Genomic DNA, 15,426 nt, shown 5'->3' with positions numbered 1-15,426 from the left:
GAGGCCTCCCCCTGGGGCCCCAGAAATAATCAGCTTTGCTGCCACCTTGACTTTAGCCCCCCTTTCAGCCTCCCAAGAGTAGAGTGAGAAACTCGAGTTGCTTTGTGCCACCGAGTTTGTGGAAATTTGTCGCAGCAGTGATGGGAAACTCACCCAGGAGCCACAACCAAACCTCAGAGTGGCCACTCCTGAAGGACAGGATCTGGCAGAACGAGGACTTTATCTGTTGGGAGCCATAAGGCTGCTCCAGTAAAGAAAGCAAAGCCACAGTCGGCACCTGCATGAGGCTTGTCTGGTTAGCAGAGCTACAGACAAGCTGAAGAAAGAAGAAGGATTGCAGAGCAATCCCTTGAAAGACATCGGCTCCAGGAAAATAAAAATGATATCCCCTAAAAAATATGTTAATCTATTTTTCTGTGTTTATCCTTCTTTTTCTATCTCCTATTCACAGCTTTCTTACTGCTAAAGATTTGCCCTGGGTACGTAAAACACTTGAACCAAAACAGAGTGAAGTTATTTAAACAATGTAATGGAAAAAGCCTTTGTTTTGGAGTAACAATTTATGGCACCTATTTTGTGAGAGTATACAGGGGAAACTTATGATTTCAGTCCCTTTACTTAAAAAGAAGTTTGGGGGCTGGGAAAAATGTTGTTTGGCCTATAAATTGCTATTTTCTATAATAGATATATTTTTTTATCAAATAACAGTGTCACCTGTAACTTTCATCCCTTGTGAGGGCATTTGTTAATTTTTGGGTATAATACTCCTTTCTATTGAAATTGGTGGTTTGGAACTTACGTAAATCAGCACAATAGGTTAAATGCTTAGCTTGCTGGCGCCAAATAAATCGTAGTTTTAAGAATGTCATGAGCCCAAGGCTTTCATGCATTTTGTTAACTACATACACCTTTAGTTAAAGAATGTTAGGTATCATAGTTTATTACTTATTAAAGCTTTGTTCTTAATATAGAATAGAATAGCTACTGTTGTTGACCTTTTAAGAAAAATACGGCGTGAAACTTTGTGATCTTGAAGGAAAATCTAAAGTTGAAAGGAACATGTTTTAACTAACCTTTTTTTTTTTTTTTTGTATCTCAGGTGGAGGGAACAAAAGGGCTTTAAATCAAATGTTAATGTCAAATCTTACACGAATCCTGATTGTAATAGGGTATAAAAACTGATGCTTTTCATTTAATAAATTGGGTCATCTGCAGCATGCAGCTGAGGAGTTGGCTCCAATTCTTTCCGCGCCGTTTGTAGCCCATCCTCTCCTTCGGCACTCCCTGGCTGCTGGGGCTGGACCTCGGCATTTATCCGTGCCTTTTCCTTTCGTGTCGTTGACATGCCTGCAAAACACATTTTTATAATTAAGCAAAAAGAAGAAGAGGCCACGCCCACGAAACCCTCGGTCTGCTCCAGGGGCTGCCAGTGCTCAGGCATCAGTGGTTGTGATGGTTACCCTGGGGCTCATTTTCTTCCTTTCCACTCGTGCCTCCCCTGCCACGAGGCCCCACGTGGCCCTCAGGAGCCGTGAGGCAGCTGGGGGTGTTGCGTGCCCAAGCCCAGGGGTCCCTGCCACCAGGGGCCTCAATGCAGGGTCTGGGGAAGAGGGAGGCCTCCATTCTGCAGCGGGCACACTTTTGGGTCCTGAGGTCTCCTGGGGTCCTTGGGTATCAGGACCCGAGCAGCTGTGGGAAGCAGGGCCAGAGGGCAGGCCTTGCAAGCCCAACTGCAAGGGCAGAGCCCTGGGCTCCGGCCCTCCCACAGAGGTCCTTGTCCCCTCGGGCAGGGATGGACACCCACCCCTCGCTCCCTGCGGGGCCTCAGGACCACGGGAGGGAAAGGGAGGGAGGTGATGGTGTCCTCTTGGGAGCAGGACCCTCGGTGTGGCTCTGTGCACCCAGGCTTCTGGGGGCGGTGGGGGGAGGGCTTCTCTGACACGAGCAGCTTCCTCAGGTGACTCGAAAGGAAGTCACATTCTGTGCTGCTGCAGTTCCTCTGTGACATCTCCATGGCAACGTTCACGCGGATTTCATAGAACATAAGGTGTTTGAGCTGGAAGGGACCTCAGAAATCAGCTCCTCCGCCCCCTCCTTTCCCAGAGAGGGGAGCGGGCCCAGACAGTGTGCGCCAGGCACCCGGGGCCACCCGGCCAGCCAGGGACCCAGCTGGGGCCTCTGCCCTCTGGCACCCGTCCCAGCCAGGGTCCCTCGCCCTGAAGTCACTGATAGCTGCATTCATAGGACTGTCTTCTTGGGAGCTGCTCCAGGGGCACAAGCTTCGAGGGCCCTACCACTGCCCCCTGGGGAGGGAGGAGGACCCTGATGTCCAGCCTAGCTGCTTGGTGAGGGCAGTAGAGGGGCATGGGCGCTGTCCTCAGGAAGCTCGCAGGCTGGTGCGGAGGCAGGGCTGTCCCCCAACCCCCCCGGCCCCCAGCCCGGCCCCGGGAGCCACTGGAGAGCAAGTGCGAGTGTCCTGTGAATGTCTGCAGAGCAAGCGCAGGGGGGGTGGGAGCAGCCAGGGGCGTCTGCCTGGAGGAGGGGGCTCCAAGCAGAGCCAAGTTCCAGACACGTTCTTATGTCCAGGGACTCATGGCACAGATCACTCCAGGACAAGGGAGTCAGACCCGCAAAAGGATAGTCAGAGGCAGAGTGTGGGGGCTGAAGGCCAGGGACATGAGGGGATGGGGAACCCAGACCATCAGGGGGTGCTGGCGGGGGGGCCTGGGCGGTTCCTTTCATCCTTTCATTGGGACATGGCGGCCTGTAGATGCTCGCCAGCCCAGCAGGGCTAGCCCTCTGCCCGAAGGGGTGAGGGCTTGGAGGGAGCCCTTCCAGTCCTCTCTCCTTAGCTCCACCTCGGCCCCAGGGCTCACTTCTTCTCCAAGCCCTGCCTCGGGGACCTGCCCTGGCCTGTTGGGAGTCTGGGCATCTCCAGGTCCAGCCAAAGCCACCCTCCTGACCTGTCCCACCAGACCGGCCCCCTTTGTCCCCCTTGCGGCGGGCCCGTTCTACTTATCTGTAGCCGCATAACAAGTATCCCCGAATGTCTGTTCATGTGCAGTGTGCGGTGTGGGCAGGGCTCGGTGGGGAGCCCTCAGCTCTGCTCTGTGTGCAGTCGGCCAGGGCTTTCTTCCTCCCTCACGTGGTTGGCAGGTAGGGTCCCTTCCGCCTGGGCTTCTCCAGCAGGCCCTTGGGGTTTCTCGCAGTACCAGCAGGGAGGCTCCAAGAATGAGTGTCTCAGGAGCCAGAAATGACGCTGCCCATCTGTAAGGTCTGGGTCCAGAAACAGGCACGGGATTATCTCTTCCTTTCGTTTTGTGTCCTTAGCGTCGCACTGAGGCATACGGAGGTTCCCAGGCTGCGGATCAAGTTGGAGCCATAGCCGCCGGCCCACACCACAGCCACAGCAATGCCAGATCAGAGCCACCTCTGCAACCTACACCACAGCTCACGGCAATGCCAGATTCTTAACCCACTGAGCGAGACCAGGGATTAAGCCTGCATCCTCATGGATACTAGTTGGGTTTGTTATCACTAAACCATGACAGGAACTCCCTTTCTTTTTTTTTTTTTTTTAATGGCTGCACTCGTGACTTGCAGAGGTTCCTGCGCCAGGAGGGGAACCCAAGCCTACGCACTGACCTGAGCCACTACAGTCAGATCCTTAACCTACTGTGCCACAGCGGGAGCTCCCTCAGGGTCACTTCTGCTGTGTCTATTGGTCAGAGCATTCACAGCTCCTGCTCAGTACCCCTCACTGGGCAGAGTAGCAAAGCATTGGCCACCTTTAATCCATCACAGCACGCTGCTGTCTCTGCCCTGTGGGCTCTGACTCTTCCTTGCCTCATCTCCAGGCTGGCAGATTTTGTCTCTCCTGGAGGCGCCCTCTGTCCCCAGTACCTCCCCGTGGATTGCTACAATCCCCCTCGAACTGTCTCTGTCCATAGGCTGCACCCTCCCTGCACTCCTATAGCAGCATCCACTCTCTGTTGCTCTGCTTGAAACTGTGCACAGCTCCCTCCTTCTCACTGAACACTTGCCAAGCTCCTAGGCAAAATATTCCAATTCCCCTTATAATCTAGGCCTCTCCTAGATTAGCAATTGAATAACTCCCCATTTCCTCCAAGCAACTGGACCCCACTTTGGTCCTTTTTGCCCAGAAGTCCCACCCACTGGCACTCTGAGCTTGCAAGTGTTCAGTCCCTCCACCTGGCCCATTTCTCCGTCTCCGCTCCTGTTGGACTCCTGCTCCATCTTCAAAGACTGGTGCAAATGGCCCTCCTCCACAAAGACTTCCTCTAGCTACTTATCATACTAGTCTCAGTTTCACTGCATGTTGAGACGAAATCCTTGCTGGCAAGGATATATCCTCTTGCGGTGGGGGCCCAGGTTTCCCACTGCTATTTCTTTCACCAGTTTAATAACTGTTTATTGAGGCCTGGAGCCGGCTGCCCAGGGATATGGCAGTGACCAAGACAAGCTGCTTCCTGTGCCCAGGGAGCTTACATACCAGAGGGTGAGACAGATGGCAAATAAAGGAACCAAGAGACAAAATGATCAAAGATTAGGAGAACTGCTGGGAGGCGAGAAAGGCAAGAGGGGTGCTGTGGTGCAGGCACCCAGAACTCCCTCGTTTCAAGAGAAACCAGAGACCTGGGTTTTTGCACACTCTCCTCATTTGAAAGGTTGCTAGCTCAAGTCTTCTCTGCTCTTGGCTCCCCTCCCCTTCCCGCTTCCCACTCTCTCTGGAATGCCTGCCTCCTTCTCTCTTCCTGGTTGCTCTACAAGCACCCCCCCACCAAGCCCAGGAGGCCCCATCTGCAGCTCCATCCTGGGGCACTCAGATGCCTCTGTGGTTCCCACGCCCTGGGCATGCTCTGGCAGCAGCTGGCCGGAGGAGGGAGGGAGCCCGCTGCCTAGGCTGCTGGGGCATGGGCCAATGGACACCCTGAGCCAGCCACCCTGAAGTTGGCCTCTTGGGAGTGAGACACCTGGAGTCCCCAGGACCACGGCAGTGGGAGCTCCCCGCCCACCCGTCCCCCACAGACCTTACGAAGCACACATCTGGGCCTTGGCCTGGAAGAAGTGGGGAGCCAGAGGAGTGAGGAGTGAGACAGGAAGGGAGGCCAGGGGCACCCAGAGGGCTCCCTAGGTTGGCCCTTCAGCTCTGGCAGGGCTCTGATAGGTCTCCATTCCCAGGGAACCCCTGGGTATATGCTGCCAGGGCACAGTTTATGCTCTCCGAAGCCAGAGCTCCCAGGTACCAATCTTGGTTCTGCCACATCCAACCTGGTGACGTTGGACAGCTGCCTTCCCCTCTCTGGGCCTCAGTGTCCCACCTGAATGCTGGAAAGCACAGAAGCACCCACCTCACAAGAGAGTTTTAAAGATGACACGTGCCTGGCACACAGTGGCACTCAGTGAAGGGCAGCTTTCCACAGCCTCTCCTGGGCAGGGCCCTGCCAGGCCCTCTCAAGGAAATGCTTTGCTCGGCAATGTCCTTGCATCTGTGCTTCTCCAGACCTCGGAGCTTGAGATGCAGCTTCTTCCTGTTCTAATTGCTTGAGCTCTGACCAGCTGCGAGGGCTCAAGTCTCTGAAGGCCCAGGGTCCTGATGACAGGTGGAACATCTCAGGACAGAGGAGTACAGAGCGGGGCGCTGCCCTTTGTGTGCACCCGCTGCCCCCGAGCCCTGGGAGAGAGGCATCTTGGGCCACCACTGCCAGGGCTCCACGACCACCTCAGCTTCGTTCTCAAATCCCAGACCGTCTTGGGTGGGAGTCCTGCTACTCAGCTCCGGGCAGCCCAGGTGGGGAGTGGGCGTCAGGCCCTGGAGGAGGGTCTGCTGGGGGTCAGCACGGGGCTTGGACAATCAGCACTTGAAGGTGGACGGGCCTCCCACCTCCTTAACCTCTGAGGGCAGAGCCAGAGGAGAGGGGACTCTCAGAGGTCCTGCGGCTGGCTGTGGCACTGACTTCCCTTTCCCCAAGGATCCCAAAGCTTTGGCCCAGCGGGCAGAAGATGCAGGGGAGAGCGCCCTGTGGGCTCAGCCTGGCGGCTGTGTCCTGTCTCTGATAACCAGCTGTCAGCTGGGCCCCAGGTTTGTTTGCCAAGCGTTGGAGCTTCCTGGACCCGCCCGCCCTGGAAGGGAGAGGGGAGGTGCCTCATCTCAGGCTGAGAAGCGACAGAATTGTAGGGTGCCCATCCCATGCAAGCCCACTGCCTCTGTGCCCACACCTCACTGCGCTCTCCTCGTCCAGGCCCGGAGGCGGTGCAGTGGGCAAGGAGCAGGGCGGGACGGAGTGGCGCACAGCGAGCAGAGGAGCGCCAGGATGCCAGGTGCTCCCTCACCCAGGCCCACCGCCCCGCGCAGCCGTTCGCAGCTACGGAGAGGCGTCCCCGGGACCAGAGCGGGGCGGGAGCCGTCCGCAGCCGGCAGAGGCGCCGGGACCCCGCGCATCCCCGGGGCAGCGTTCGGGACTCCTGACCCCGCCTCCAGGGCGGCCAGCTCTTTTGCATGGCCCCGCCCCTGAGCGGCCATTGGTGGCGGCGGCAGGAGGCCGGGCCTGAGTGGCTGAGGGGCTGTGGGGCGGCGGGGGCGGGGCGGCGCAGAGCAGAGCGCCCGGGATGCCGCCGCCGCCGCCGCCGCCGCTGCGGGACAGCTTCGGCTTCGGGTCCCGGTCTGGCCCCGAGGGCGCGGGGAGCAGGGCGGCCCAGGGCGCCTCGGCTGCAGCGGGAGCGCACTGAGCGCCTTCCAGCCCGCCCGCCATGTCCAGGAAAAAGACCCCCAAGAGCAAGGGAGGCAGCGCGCCCGCTACCTCCGCACTGCCCGCGGCCAAAGGGCCCCGGCCGGTGCGCCCCGAGACTGCGCGCGCTGGCCCGGAGGCGCCGCCCAACGGGCCCCCGCAGCCCGGCCGGTCTTCGCTTGGCGGCGGCGGCGACATCTACGACGTCGCCTTCAAGGTGAGCGTGGCACCCCCAGCCTAATGCGAGCGCAGCAGGTGGCGTCCGGCTGGAGCTGAGCAGGGAGGGGGTCCCGGGAAAAGGTGCAGGGCCCTGTGGACCTTAAGTGCGGAGCTGGCTGGAGCGGCACCCCGCAGCTGGCATGGCTGGCGCGCTGCATCGCACACACGCACACAGCTGTCAAACCCAGGTTTGGGATACCCAACATATGGCAAGGCCGGTCCCCTACCCCCAACCCCTCACCCGGCTGGCAGGGCGGACAAGGGGTTCTGCGGAAGTCAGAGCCTGGCAGGTGTCCGCTCCCTGCTCCCGAACACTCCCGCCCGCACCCAGGCCCCAGGCTCGTCATTTCCCATATGCTGCCTTCGCTCACCCCCGGGTCTACGGGTCTCCTCTCTTTAGCGGGAGAGACTGCGAGCTTCGCCAGTTGGGTGGGGGGCGCTGGGGCCGCCTTCAGGCCAAAGCAGAAGCTCCTGAATTGTGGGGGGCTGCGGTGGCAGGCCCATGTTTGGGTTTGGGAGCCTTCGGCAACAGGCTGGGGGAGAAGAGGAGGCCTGACTGCCCCTCCCTGTCACAGACGTGGCCGGGCCCTCCTCATGCCACGATCTGCCCTCATTTGACAAAATCGTCTAGAATCTTGATGGGACTGGAAGAAGCCCCTTGGCACAGAGGCCCCCACGGACCCCTCAGAAAGTCCCCAGTGGCCAACCCTCAGGTTCTGCTCCCCACTATGCCTCAAATGCACCCCTTCCAGATCAAGATTGGTGCCCAGGTTGTGCCCTGGATGGAGGCAGCTGCCTCCACTCCCCACTGGTTAAGATGGGCCACTGTGATGAGAGGGGACAGAACCTTCTCGAGGTACAAGCTGGACATCCAGTCCTGTGTCTCCCCCAGGCCCTGCTGGACCTGAAGACTTAAGAAAGCCCCCTCCACGCCTGTCCCTCACCCACAGCTGGCCAGCTCAGGGAAGGCCAGACTCCGCTCTGGGTGGGCCAGCACCCAGGTCACCTCTGCCTTGCCTTCGTGTCCCAGGTCATGCTGGTGGGGGACTCGGGCGTGGGGAAGACCTGCCTGCTTGTGCGCTTCAAGGATGGGGCTTTCCTGGCAGGGACCTTCATCTCCACCGTGGGCATTGACTTCCGGGTAAGAGTGGAGGCTGGTGTCCCGAGCACTGACCAGGCCCAGCCATGTTCTGGGCCTGGACACCAGCTCACTGGTTCTCAAGACACCCTTAGGCAGCTGGTTCTCCAGTATCCCTGTGGCATGGACAAGATGGAGCGCCTGGCTGGACCAGCCGGCACCCACAGTCAAGGTGGCTGAGGTGGGGGACACCTTGACCACCAAGCAGTCTGCCCCTGACACCCCAAGTGTCCTCGAGTCCAGTGTGGCTCTATCTGACCGAAGCGGAGATGGTATCCCTGTGTTGTCCCGGTCTGGCATGAGCCTGGGGGCTGTATCGAGTGCCTTGGGGGAGGTGGGTGTTGGTGCCCCCGAGGTGGTGGGAACTCAAGACCCATGTCCACTTGGGAGGCCAGCATGGTGGCTCCACTGTACAGAGGGTCGTGCCCAGGACTTACAAGAGATGTGGCCATGGAGCCCAAGCACACACCTGGCCCAGGGTAGGGGACAAGTCCCTGCCCTTGGGTGAGGAGGCTCAGGGGAAAAGCTACCACCTGCCAGGGCCCTCCTCACCTCATCCCAGAGGCCCGTGGGGGTCACGGGGGAATGACGAGGCCACAGCTTTAGCTGCAGGGCCCTGGCTTCAGTCTCAACTCCGCTGGTGTGTTCTCAGCAAATCCCAAATTTGCATTTTTCTCACTCTTTAATTAGACCCAGTCGGCAGAAAGCTGGGAGGGAGGGCCATACTGGGGACTGGGAAGCGGGGCTCGCTCCAGTCTGGGGAGCCACTTTCTAGCCTGTTTTGGGGGGGAAAGATCCCCTCAAGTCCCCTGGGATGAAGTGAGGGTGGAGGTGCCAGAAGGGGAAGGTTTAGGCTGGTCCTTTGCCTGTTCTGGCCTCACCTCCCCCTTCTCACCTCCCTCTCGGCTCTGGGGCAGGTGGTGAGGTGTGGTAGCTCACACCCGTTGGGGGGGGCACTGGGGAAAGTGGGATGCCCTCCCAGGCTCCCTGCAGCTGGGCAGATGGCTGGGCTTGGTTTCCCAGAGACCTGGAAGCACCCTGACGGCAGGAGCTTGCTGAAGAGGGAGGTGGTGACGTTCCTGCCACCAGGGCCTCAGCTGGCGGTTAGCAGCCCCCGCCCCCACCCTGGCAGATGGGGACCAGGGTTGGGCCACTCCCTGTCTCTGGTCCCAAACTGGGAGGGCCCAGCCAGGGAGCGCTGCCTGCCAGCGAGTGCGTCACGCCCACCCCCTGAGTTCCGGCCCCGTGCTCACGGCACTGGCCCCCATCCTCAGGGAGCCACCGTCCAGGCGGGGAGAGTTTTTAAATTAACAAACACTTTAGCTCTCCTCTGGGCCAGTCTCGGTTCTCTGCTCTGCACGAAGTCACTCATAAAATAATCAGGGCAGCCGTGTGACAAGACCCCCGGGTTGTCTCCTCTGTGGAGGGGGAACAGGCCTGAGATTCAACAGTGGGTGACTTCCAAGAAGTCGTGCACCTGGCAAATGGAGCCACTTGCAAAAGGAGCAGCCTGTGCAGAGTTGAGGGGCTGGTTCCCTGTGAGCAGCGTGCAGGGTGCAGTGGGCACAGGGAGGCCGGCTGGGGCCCGGCACTGCAGAGGCGGAAGGGGCTGGCACAGAGCAACAGGACTCAGGGACTGACTGGGGTCTGTGGGGACAAGGGACCCTCGAGGGCAGTAGATACGTGGCCCCAAGCTGGACACAGCTGGCTAGAGGGTAGCGATCGCCAAGCCCATGAGGACAACCACCTGCGTGGAAGCAGCCCAGGCACCCTCTGTGCTCGGGTCACCGTAGGAGGTATGTGGGACTTGGGTTCAAGAGAGGGTGGAGGGCAGTGAGGTAGTCAGAGCCAGAGGTGGGCACTGGAGGCAGACCCCAGCAGCTGAGGGGCCCACAGGGTAATTAACTCCGAGGCGTGCCGGGGGCCCTCAGCCCTGGAGCTGCCTGTCCGCCCACGCTTGGGAATCCATCTATGCCCACGCCCCACTGAATCCATGGATTCAGCCCCGGGTGTTCGCTGGAGCTGGCTGCTTGTGTTGCAGAACAAAATTCTGGACGTGGATGGAATGAAGGTGAAGCTGCAGGTGAGAGGTGACGGGGGAGGCGGGCATTGAGGGCAAGGGCACCTGGGAGGGACTGGGCAGCCCTGACCACCAGACCGGGGCTCTTGCTGCAGATCTGGGACACTGCTGGGCAGGAGAGGTTCCGGAGTGTCACCCACGCCTATTACCGCGACGCTCATGGTGAGCTTGGGCTGGCCAAACTCCCTAGGTTTCTGCTTGGAGGAAGGTGCCCTGGGTGTGAGGAGCAGCAGTGTGGAGGGTGCAGTGCCCGAGGGGGGGGTGGCAGGGGGCCACTCGGGGCTCTGCTGCAGTCCTCACTGGCCCTCTACCCCCAGCACTGCTGCTGCTCTATGATGTCACCAACAAGGCCTCCTTTGACAGCATCCAGGTCAGTGGCTTCCATCCCAGTGGGGAAGACAGGCTGCCCAGCCCCCAACCTCCCTCAGGAACAGAGGGCATCAGGGTTCTGAGGACCCTGACAGTGGGAAGGGGCAGCTCTTATGGGCTCCTGGTGGCCCAAGTATGGCTGCTCAGGTTGAACGAGGGCCCGGGCGACCTTAACCCTCCAGCTCCCCACCTTAGGCGACCCATGTTGGGTCACCCCTGCATGGCACCAGCTCTGGGGCCCTCCTGTCAGCCGCTGTCGGGTGTCCTGGAGGGGCACAGGGTGCCCCAGCCTGGCCTCAGCTCTCCACCCACAGGCCTGGCTGACGGAGATCCAGGAGTACGCCCAGCGTGACGTGGTGCTCCTGCTGCTGGGGAACAAGGTGAGCAGCCCAGGCGGCCTCCTCCACCGGCCCTGCAGGGGCGAGGGCGGTCGGGGAGCCAGCCCAGGACCCGCTCTCACTCGGACTCCTGTGCCAGGTGGACTCTGCCCAGGAGCGGGTGGTGAGGAGGGAGGACGGGGAGCAGCTGGCCAAGGTGAGTGGGGCTGGGTGGGCAGCGGGGAGCACCCCCGGGGCCGCGGGCCTGGGCTGCCCTGCCAGGCTGCCCACGGCTCTTTGCAGGAGTTTGGGCTGCCATTCATGGAGACCAGTGCCAGGACGGGCCTCAATGTGGACTTGGCCTTCACGGCCGTAGCGAAGTAAGTCTCGGCAGTTCCCAAGGTCTGAACCTCCGTGTTGGGGGTACAGGCCCCCCTGTTCCATGACCGCCCCTGCCCCACAGGGAGTTGAAGCAGCGCTTGACCAAGGCCCCCAGCGAGCCTCGCTTTCAGCTCCATGACTATGTCAAGAGGGAGGGCCGGGGGGCCTCCTGCTGCAGACCCTGAAGCCGGCTGGGCCCGGCCACTGGGGCATCTGCCTGGAAGGCCGGACAGAACCACACACCCTGCCTTCACCGGCCAGCCGTCAATCCCACGGCGTCCAGCAATCTCAGGCCAAGATGGCCCTTCCCTCCTCTGGGCAGCCATCTGGAGCCTCGGTGTGGTCAACACACCAGGGCTGCGGGACGCCAGATGGTCCTTGCCCCCAAGGCCTTCACAGAAAAGCCACCACCTTCTGCATGGGAGGGGCACGCCGGGGCCTCCAGACCATGGCGCTCTGCTGCCCCCTCGTGGGCACCGGGTGCCTGCACGTGTACAGTGCCTAACGCCCTGAGAACCACATCTTCAGCTGCATTCCTGCCCCTGCCTGGGCAGACGGCGCCCGCTTCACGCCAAGGACCAGAGCAGCCTGCTGCCAGCCCACCCCCCAGGAGGCCTTGTGATGCTGTGAAGGGCACGTGGGACATCACAGAAGTGCCAAGGAAACTAGGACTGGCAGCCCTTGCTGCTACCATCTTGGCAGAGGGACACTGGGCATGGCCCTGAGGCCTGTACTTGGCACGGTCAGGCCACTCCACCTTGTACTAACATCTCCAGGTCAGTCTTTCAATGGAGAGCTTTTGTTTCCAGTTTTAGTGAATAAAGTTTTCTGGAATGTCTGCCTTGTCCATTCAAAGAAAATGATGCCTGGGGTCCCACCCCAGGGCAAAGGCACACACACAAAAAATCTTTCTTGGCCTTACCATCAATAGGAGAAGGCAGTCCACATAGGTGGCAGTCAGTGGTATAACCTTCCATTGTTACCGAGACCGGCCAAGGAGGGGCCAGGGGTCCCGCGGCGGCGTCTGGGGCACAAACGTTACAGCTGTGTTGTCATTTGGGTTCTCATCAAGTGAATTGAAGCAGCGGATGCACCAAAAAGGTCAGAAAGTGTAATCGTGTTTATTGAAGAGAAAGTTTGGCCTCGTGAGAGCGCAGGCCCCGGGCTTCCTCTGCATCCCCTCGCTCCCGCGCAGGCCTCATCTGCGTGGGGCCTATTGGATCTTCTGGCAGGACGCCCCATCTGCCTGGGGAGTGGGTTGCGGGCAAGTCTCCCAGAAGGCCCCTCACCTCGCACCTATGTAACCATAGGCTTCCTGCCTTTGCTGAATGACCAGATCCCTAGGGCTGATTCCACCTGACACGCTCCTCCCTCAAGAGCTTGGGGACCCAATTCTTTTTTTTTTTTCTTCTTATCTTTTTAGGACCCTGCCCGTGGCATATGGAGGTTCCCAGGCTAGGGGTCTAATCAGAGTTGTAGCCACCAGCCTACAGCCACAGCCACGCGGGATCCAAGCTGCGTCTGCGACCTACACCACAGCTCACGGCAACGCCGGATCCCTAACCCACTGAGTGAGGCCAGGGATCCAACCCGCAACCTCATGGCTCCTAGTCGGATTCTAGGAACTCCAGGGGACCCAATTCTTTGGGGAACTTGGGCGACAAGTGACCTAGCTACTTCCTGGTAGCATGGGGCACCCCGACTCTTGCTACACTCAGACACTGAACAACAGCCATCTAGGGGTGACTAGTATCCTTGGTCTGGAACTGCTGGAGCCAGGCCACGGGGTGGGAAACCCCAGGATGCCAGTACCCTTGATGCACTCCTGGACCAGCCCTGACTGATTATAGCAGAAGCAGCATTTTTCCTTTGTTTTTATTTATTTCTAATTTTGCCTTTTTAAGGGCTGCACATGCGGCCTATTTCCCAGGCTAGGGGTCCAACTGGAGCTGTAGCCGCCGACCTCCACCACAGCCACAGCAACGCGGGATCTGAGCCGCATCTGTGACCTACATCACAGCTCATGGCAACACTGGATCCCTAACCCACTGAGTGAGGCCAGGGATTGAACCCGCAACCTCATGGTTCCTAGTCGGATTCACTAACCGCTGAGCCAGGACAGGAAGTCCAGCATTTTTCCTTTAGATAGTCCCGTCCCCCAGGGCACAGGTCCTTGATGAGAAAGCGGATAAAGCCCTTGAGATTTTGGTGAGACTCATCCTCTTGGCAGCGAAGCCTGCAGCTGCGAGGCTACTCGGGAATGGATTTATGTGTCAGGAGGCGTTTCGGGCCTGATCTTCAGGGTAGAGGGCCTTTCATTTGGGTTCCCACCGCAAGGTTAGGTTGTTGGGGTGGTGACCTTGTCTGGCTGAGGAGCCAGGACACTGTGATTCTTGCGTCGTCCCAAACAAGAGAGTGCTCGAGGACAGGCTGACGGCATTAGAGGAAAGCTTAAGCGAAGACAGCCAGATAGTGTCAGCTTTGGGAGCGTCACAGGGCCTCAGTTCAAGTTGACAGACCCTCCATGGCCCTGTGCTTCCTGGTCCTGATGGCCAAGGTTACCCCGTACCCAGACCTCTGCATGCTTCCCAGGCCCACTTTTCTCAGCGCAAATGGGGAAGGTTTCCTGGGGCAAGTTAGTCAGCTGGGAAAAAACTCACTTGGGAGAAAAAGCAGAGGCTTTGGCTTTTAATGCCACCAACTGTTGACACCAAGGGCAAAAAAATGTTCTCCCCTTGCCCCAAATGCCACTCCTCTGCCAGGGGCGTTTGTCGGATTTTGGCAACTAGTTGGGCTGGAACAGTGGCCCAGAATGTCCAGGGACGGGCTGGACATACCAACTATGAGTGTTCAGTTGGGTAGCAGGTATGGTTTGCGAGGGTCTAAGTGTTGCTAGGAGACTGGTCCCCATTCCCAGGGGTGGGTCCAGAGACTAGGCCTGGTCTACTGCCGATCACGAGGGACATGTCTACTTAGCCGAGGCTTAAGGGCTAGCGGAAGTCTCCAAGTGGCTCGCAGGTGTAGTGGGGAATCCCACTGGTCTCTCCTGGAGCTCGCCTTAGCTGGGGAGTGGTCTATCCAGCTTTCCGGTCCAGAAACACAGACCAATGTAGGGGTGGAGAGGTGACCGGTTATGGCCCTTTCCAAGGGGGCTGCAGTTGGGAGGAGGGGATCCCTCCTTCCAGTATGTGATTAGGGCCTGAGGTCCTGAGGCATATAGAGGTGTATCACCTTTCCACCTTTGGTTGTCCCGGGTTTTAGCCTCATTCTGGAAATGTGCCAGTGAGATGGCATATGCCTGAAGGGCAGATGTTTCTGGATCTCAGAGTGCCTCAGTGGCGAAAGCAAAGTATAGGATCTCAAGGGAGCTCTATCCTCCTATTCCTTGGGAGCAGGCGTCCTGTTTTGGACGATGATTAATGCCCTGTTCTGACTCACCCGGGTCTGGTTTCCGTTCCTAACACCAACAGGTGTGAGAGTGAAACACATGCGTTCCCATCAACTCACCACCTCTGCTTCACTGCTGAGCACTCTGGACAGACATGGACTCCCACCTTATTAACCAGGCCCCCATGGATGATTTGCCTCGCAGTCTTCTGCCAGGTCACCGATGTTCCTGAAAGACAGACAGCGCCCAAATGTAGACCGAAACCCAATTCTGCCAAGGCCTGTTTTCACCCCCAGGTCTTTTAAGGGCGCTCACCCTGAAGCCTCAGTCTTGCAAAAATAATCAGACTGCACGTGCAGCTTTCATACGAGGTGTCAGAAGTCAAAGCAATTCATCATAGGCTCAGAGCTGAAAGGAGTAAGCAGGCCCAGCCCAGCCTTACCTGTAGGGAGAAGTACCGCTGGAGGTTCGGGACAGAACTGGGAAGTGGGGGCAGGAACGTATAGAATGCTGAGGGCCACGGAGGAGCTCAGACGGAGGCTGGACCTGGGGGCTAGGTCGGCCGGCGGGTTTAGGCCACCTCCGCGGCCCACCTCGGGCCCAGGTCCTCCCGGGACCGTGGTGCACAGAGGTAGGAAGAATGAGCACACCGATCTCTTCCTTGATTCCGAAAGAATGCGAGGGTGCGAGGCTCAAGCTTTTATAGAAACTGCCTCACCTCTGCGATTGGGCAAGCCGGGCGGAAGTATTTGCCCTCCTCACCGCTGATACGCTCCGCTCTCTAC

The 15,426-nt window shown here is 59.0% G+C and overlaps 1 protein-coding gene, 1 long non-coding RNA gene and 1 other non-coding gene across 8 annotated transcripts; 1 reads left to right on the top strand and 2 right to left on the bottom strand.

Moving 5' to 3' along the window:
• Positions 1-6,587: 6,587 nt before the first annotated feature.
• Positions 6,588-12,091, top strand: RAB26 (RAB26, member RAS oncogene family). Of its 6 annotated transcripts, none has more exons than XM_085015629.1 (9): positions 6,588-6,966; positions 7,999-9,902; positions 10,148-10,189; positions 10,282-10,348; positions 10,504-10,556; positions 10,870-10,935; positions 11,033-11,089; positions 11,176-11,252; positions 11,336-12,091. In XM_085015629.1, the coding sequence occupies exons 3-9, from the start codon at positions 10,172-10,174 to the stop codon at positions 11,436-11,438; spliced, it is 441 nt and encodes a 146-aa protein (XP_084871755.1). In that variant the 5' UTR covers positions 6,588-6,966; positions 7,999-9,902; positions 10,148-10,171; the 3' UTR covers positions 11,439-12,091.
• Positions 12,092-12,356: 265 nt separating this feature from the next.
• LOC100524077 (uncharacterized) lies at positions 12,357-15,315 on the bottom strand. Its single transcript, NR_201389.1, has 2 exons — positions 15,084-15,315; positions 12,357-14,869 (listed from the first exon to the last, which is right to left on the bottom strand). It is a non-coding gene; the product is annotated as an uncharacterized LOC100524077 (long non-coding RNA).
• LOC146404598 (small nucleolar RNA SNORD60) lies at positions 14,961-15,044 on the bottom strand. The gene has a single exon (XR_014842639.1). It is a non-coding gene; the product is annotated as a small nucleolar RNA SNORD60 (small nucleolar RNA).
• Positions 15,316-15,426: the final 111 nt, after the last annotated feature.

Source organism: Sus scrofa, chromosome 3, assembly GCF_054392235.1.
Source record: "Sus scrofa isolate SSC_HxYL_T2T_F1_AM1 chromosome 3, Sscrofa_HxYL_maternal_Yorkshire_Landrace_v2.0, whole genome shotgun sequence".
Classification (NCBI taxonomy): domain Eukaryota; kingdom Metazoa; phylum Chordata; class Mammalia; order Artiodactyla; family Suidae; genus Sus; species Sus scrofa.
This window is presented reverse-complemented; position numbering and strand designations above follow the sequence as displayed.

Excerpts from the sequence above, each read along its gene's own strand:
- RAB26 (XM_085015628.1), top strand. The coding sequence starts at position 6,772 with ATGTCCAGGAAAAAGACCCCCAAGAGCAAGGGAGGCAGCGCGCCCGCT. Across the intron at positions 10,190-10,281 it reads GAATGAAGGTGAAGCTGCAG|ATCTGGGACACTGCTGGGCA; the intron begins GTGAGAGGTGAC and ends CTCTTGCTGCAG. Across the intron at positions 10,349-10,503 it reads CTATTACCGCGACGCTCATG|CACTGCTGCTGCTCTATGAT; the intron begins GTGAGCTTGGGC and ends CTCTACCCCCAG.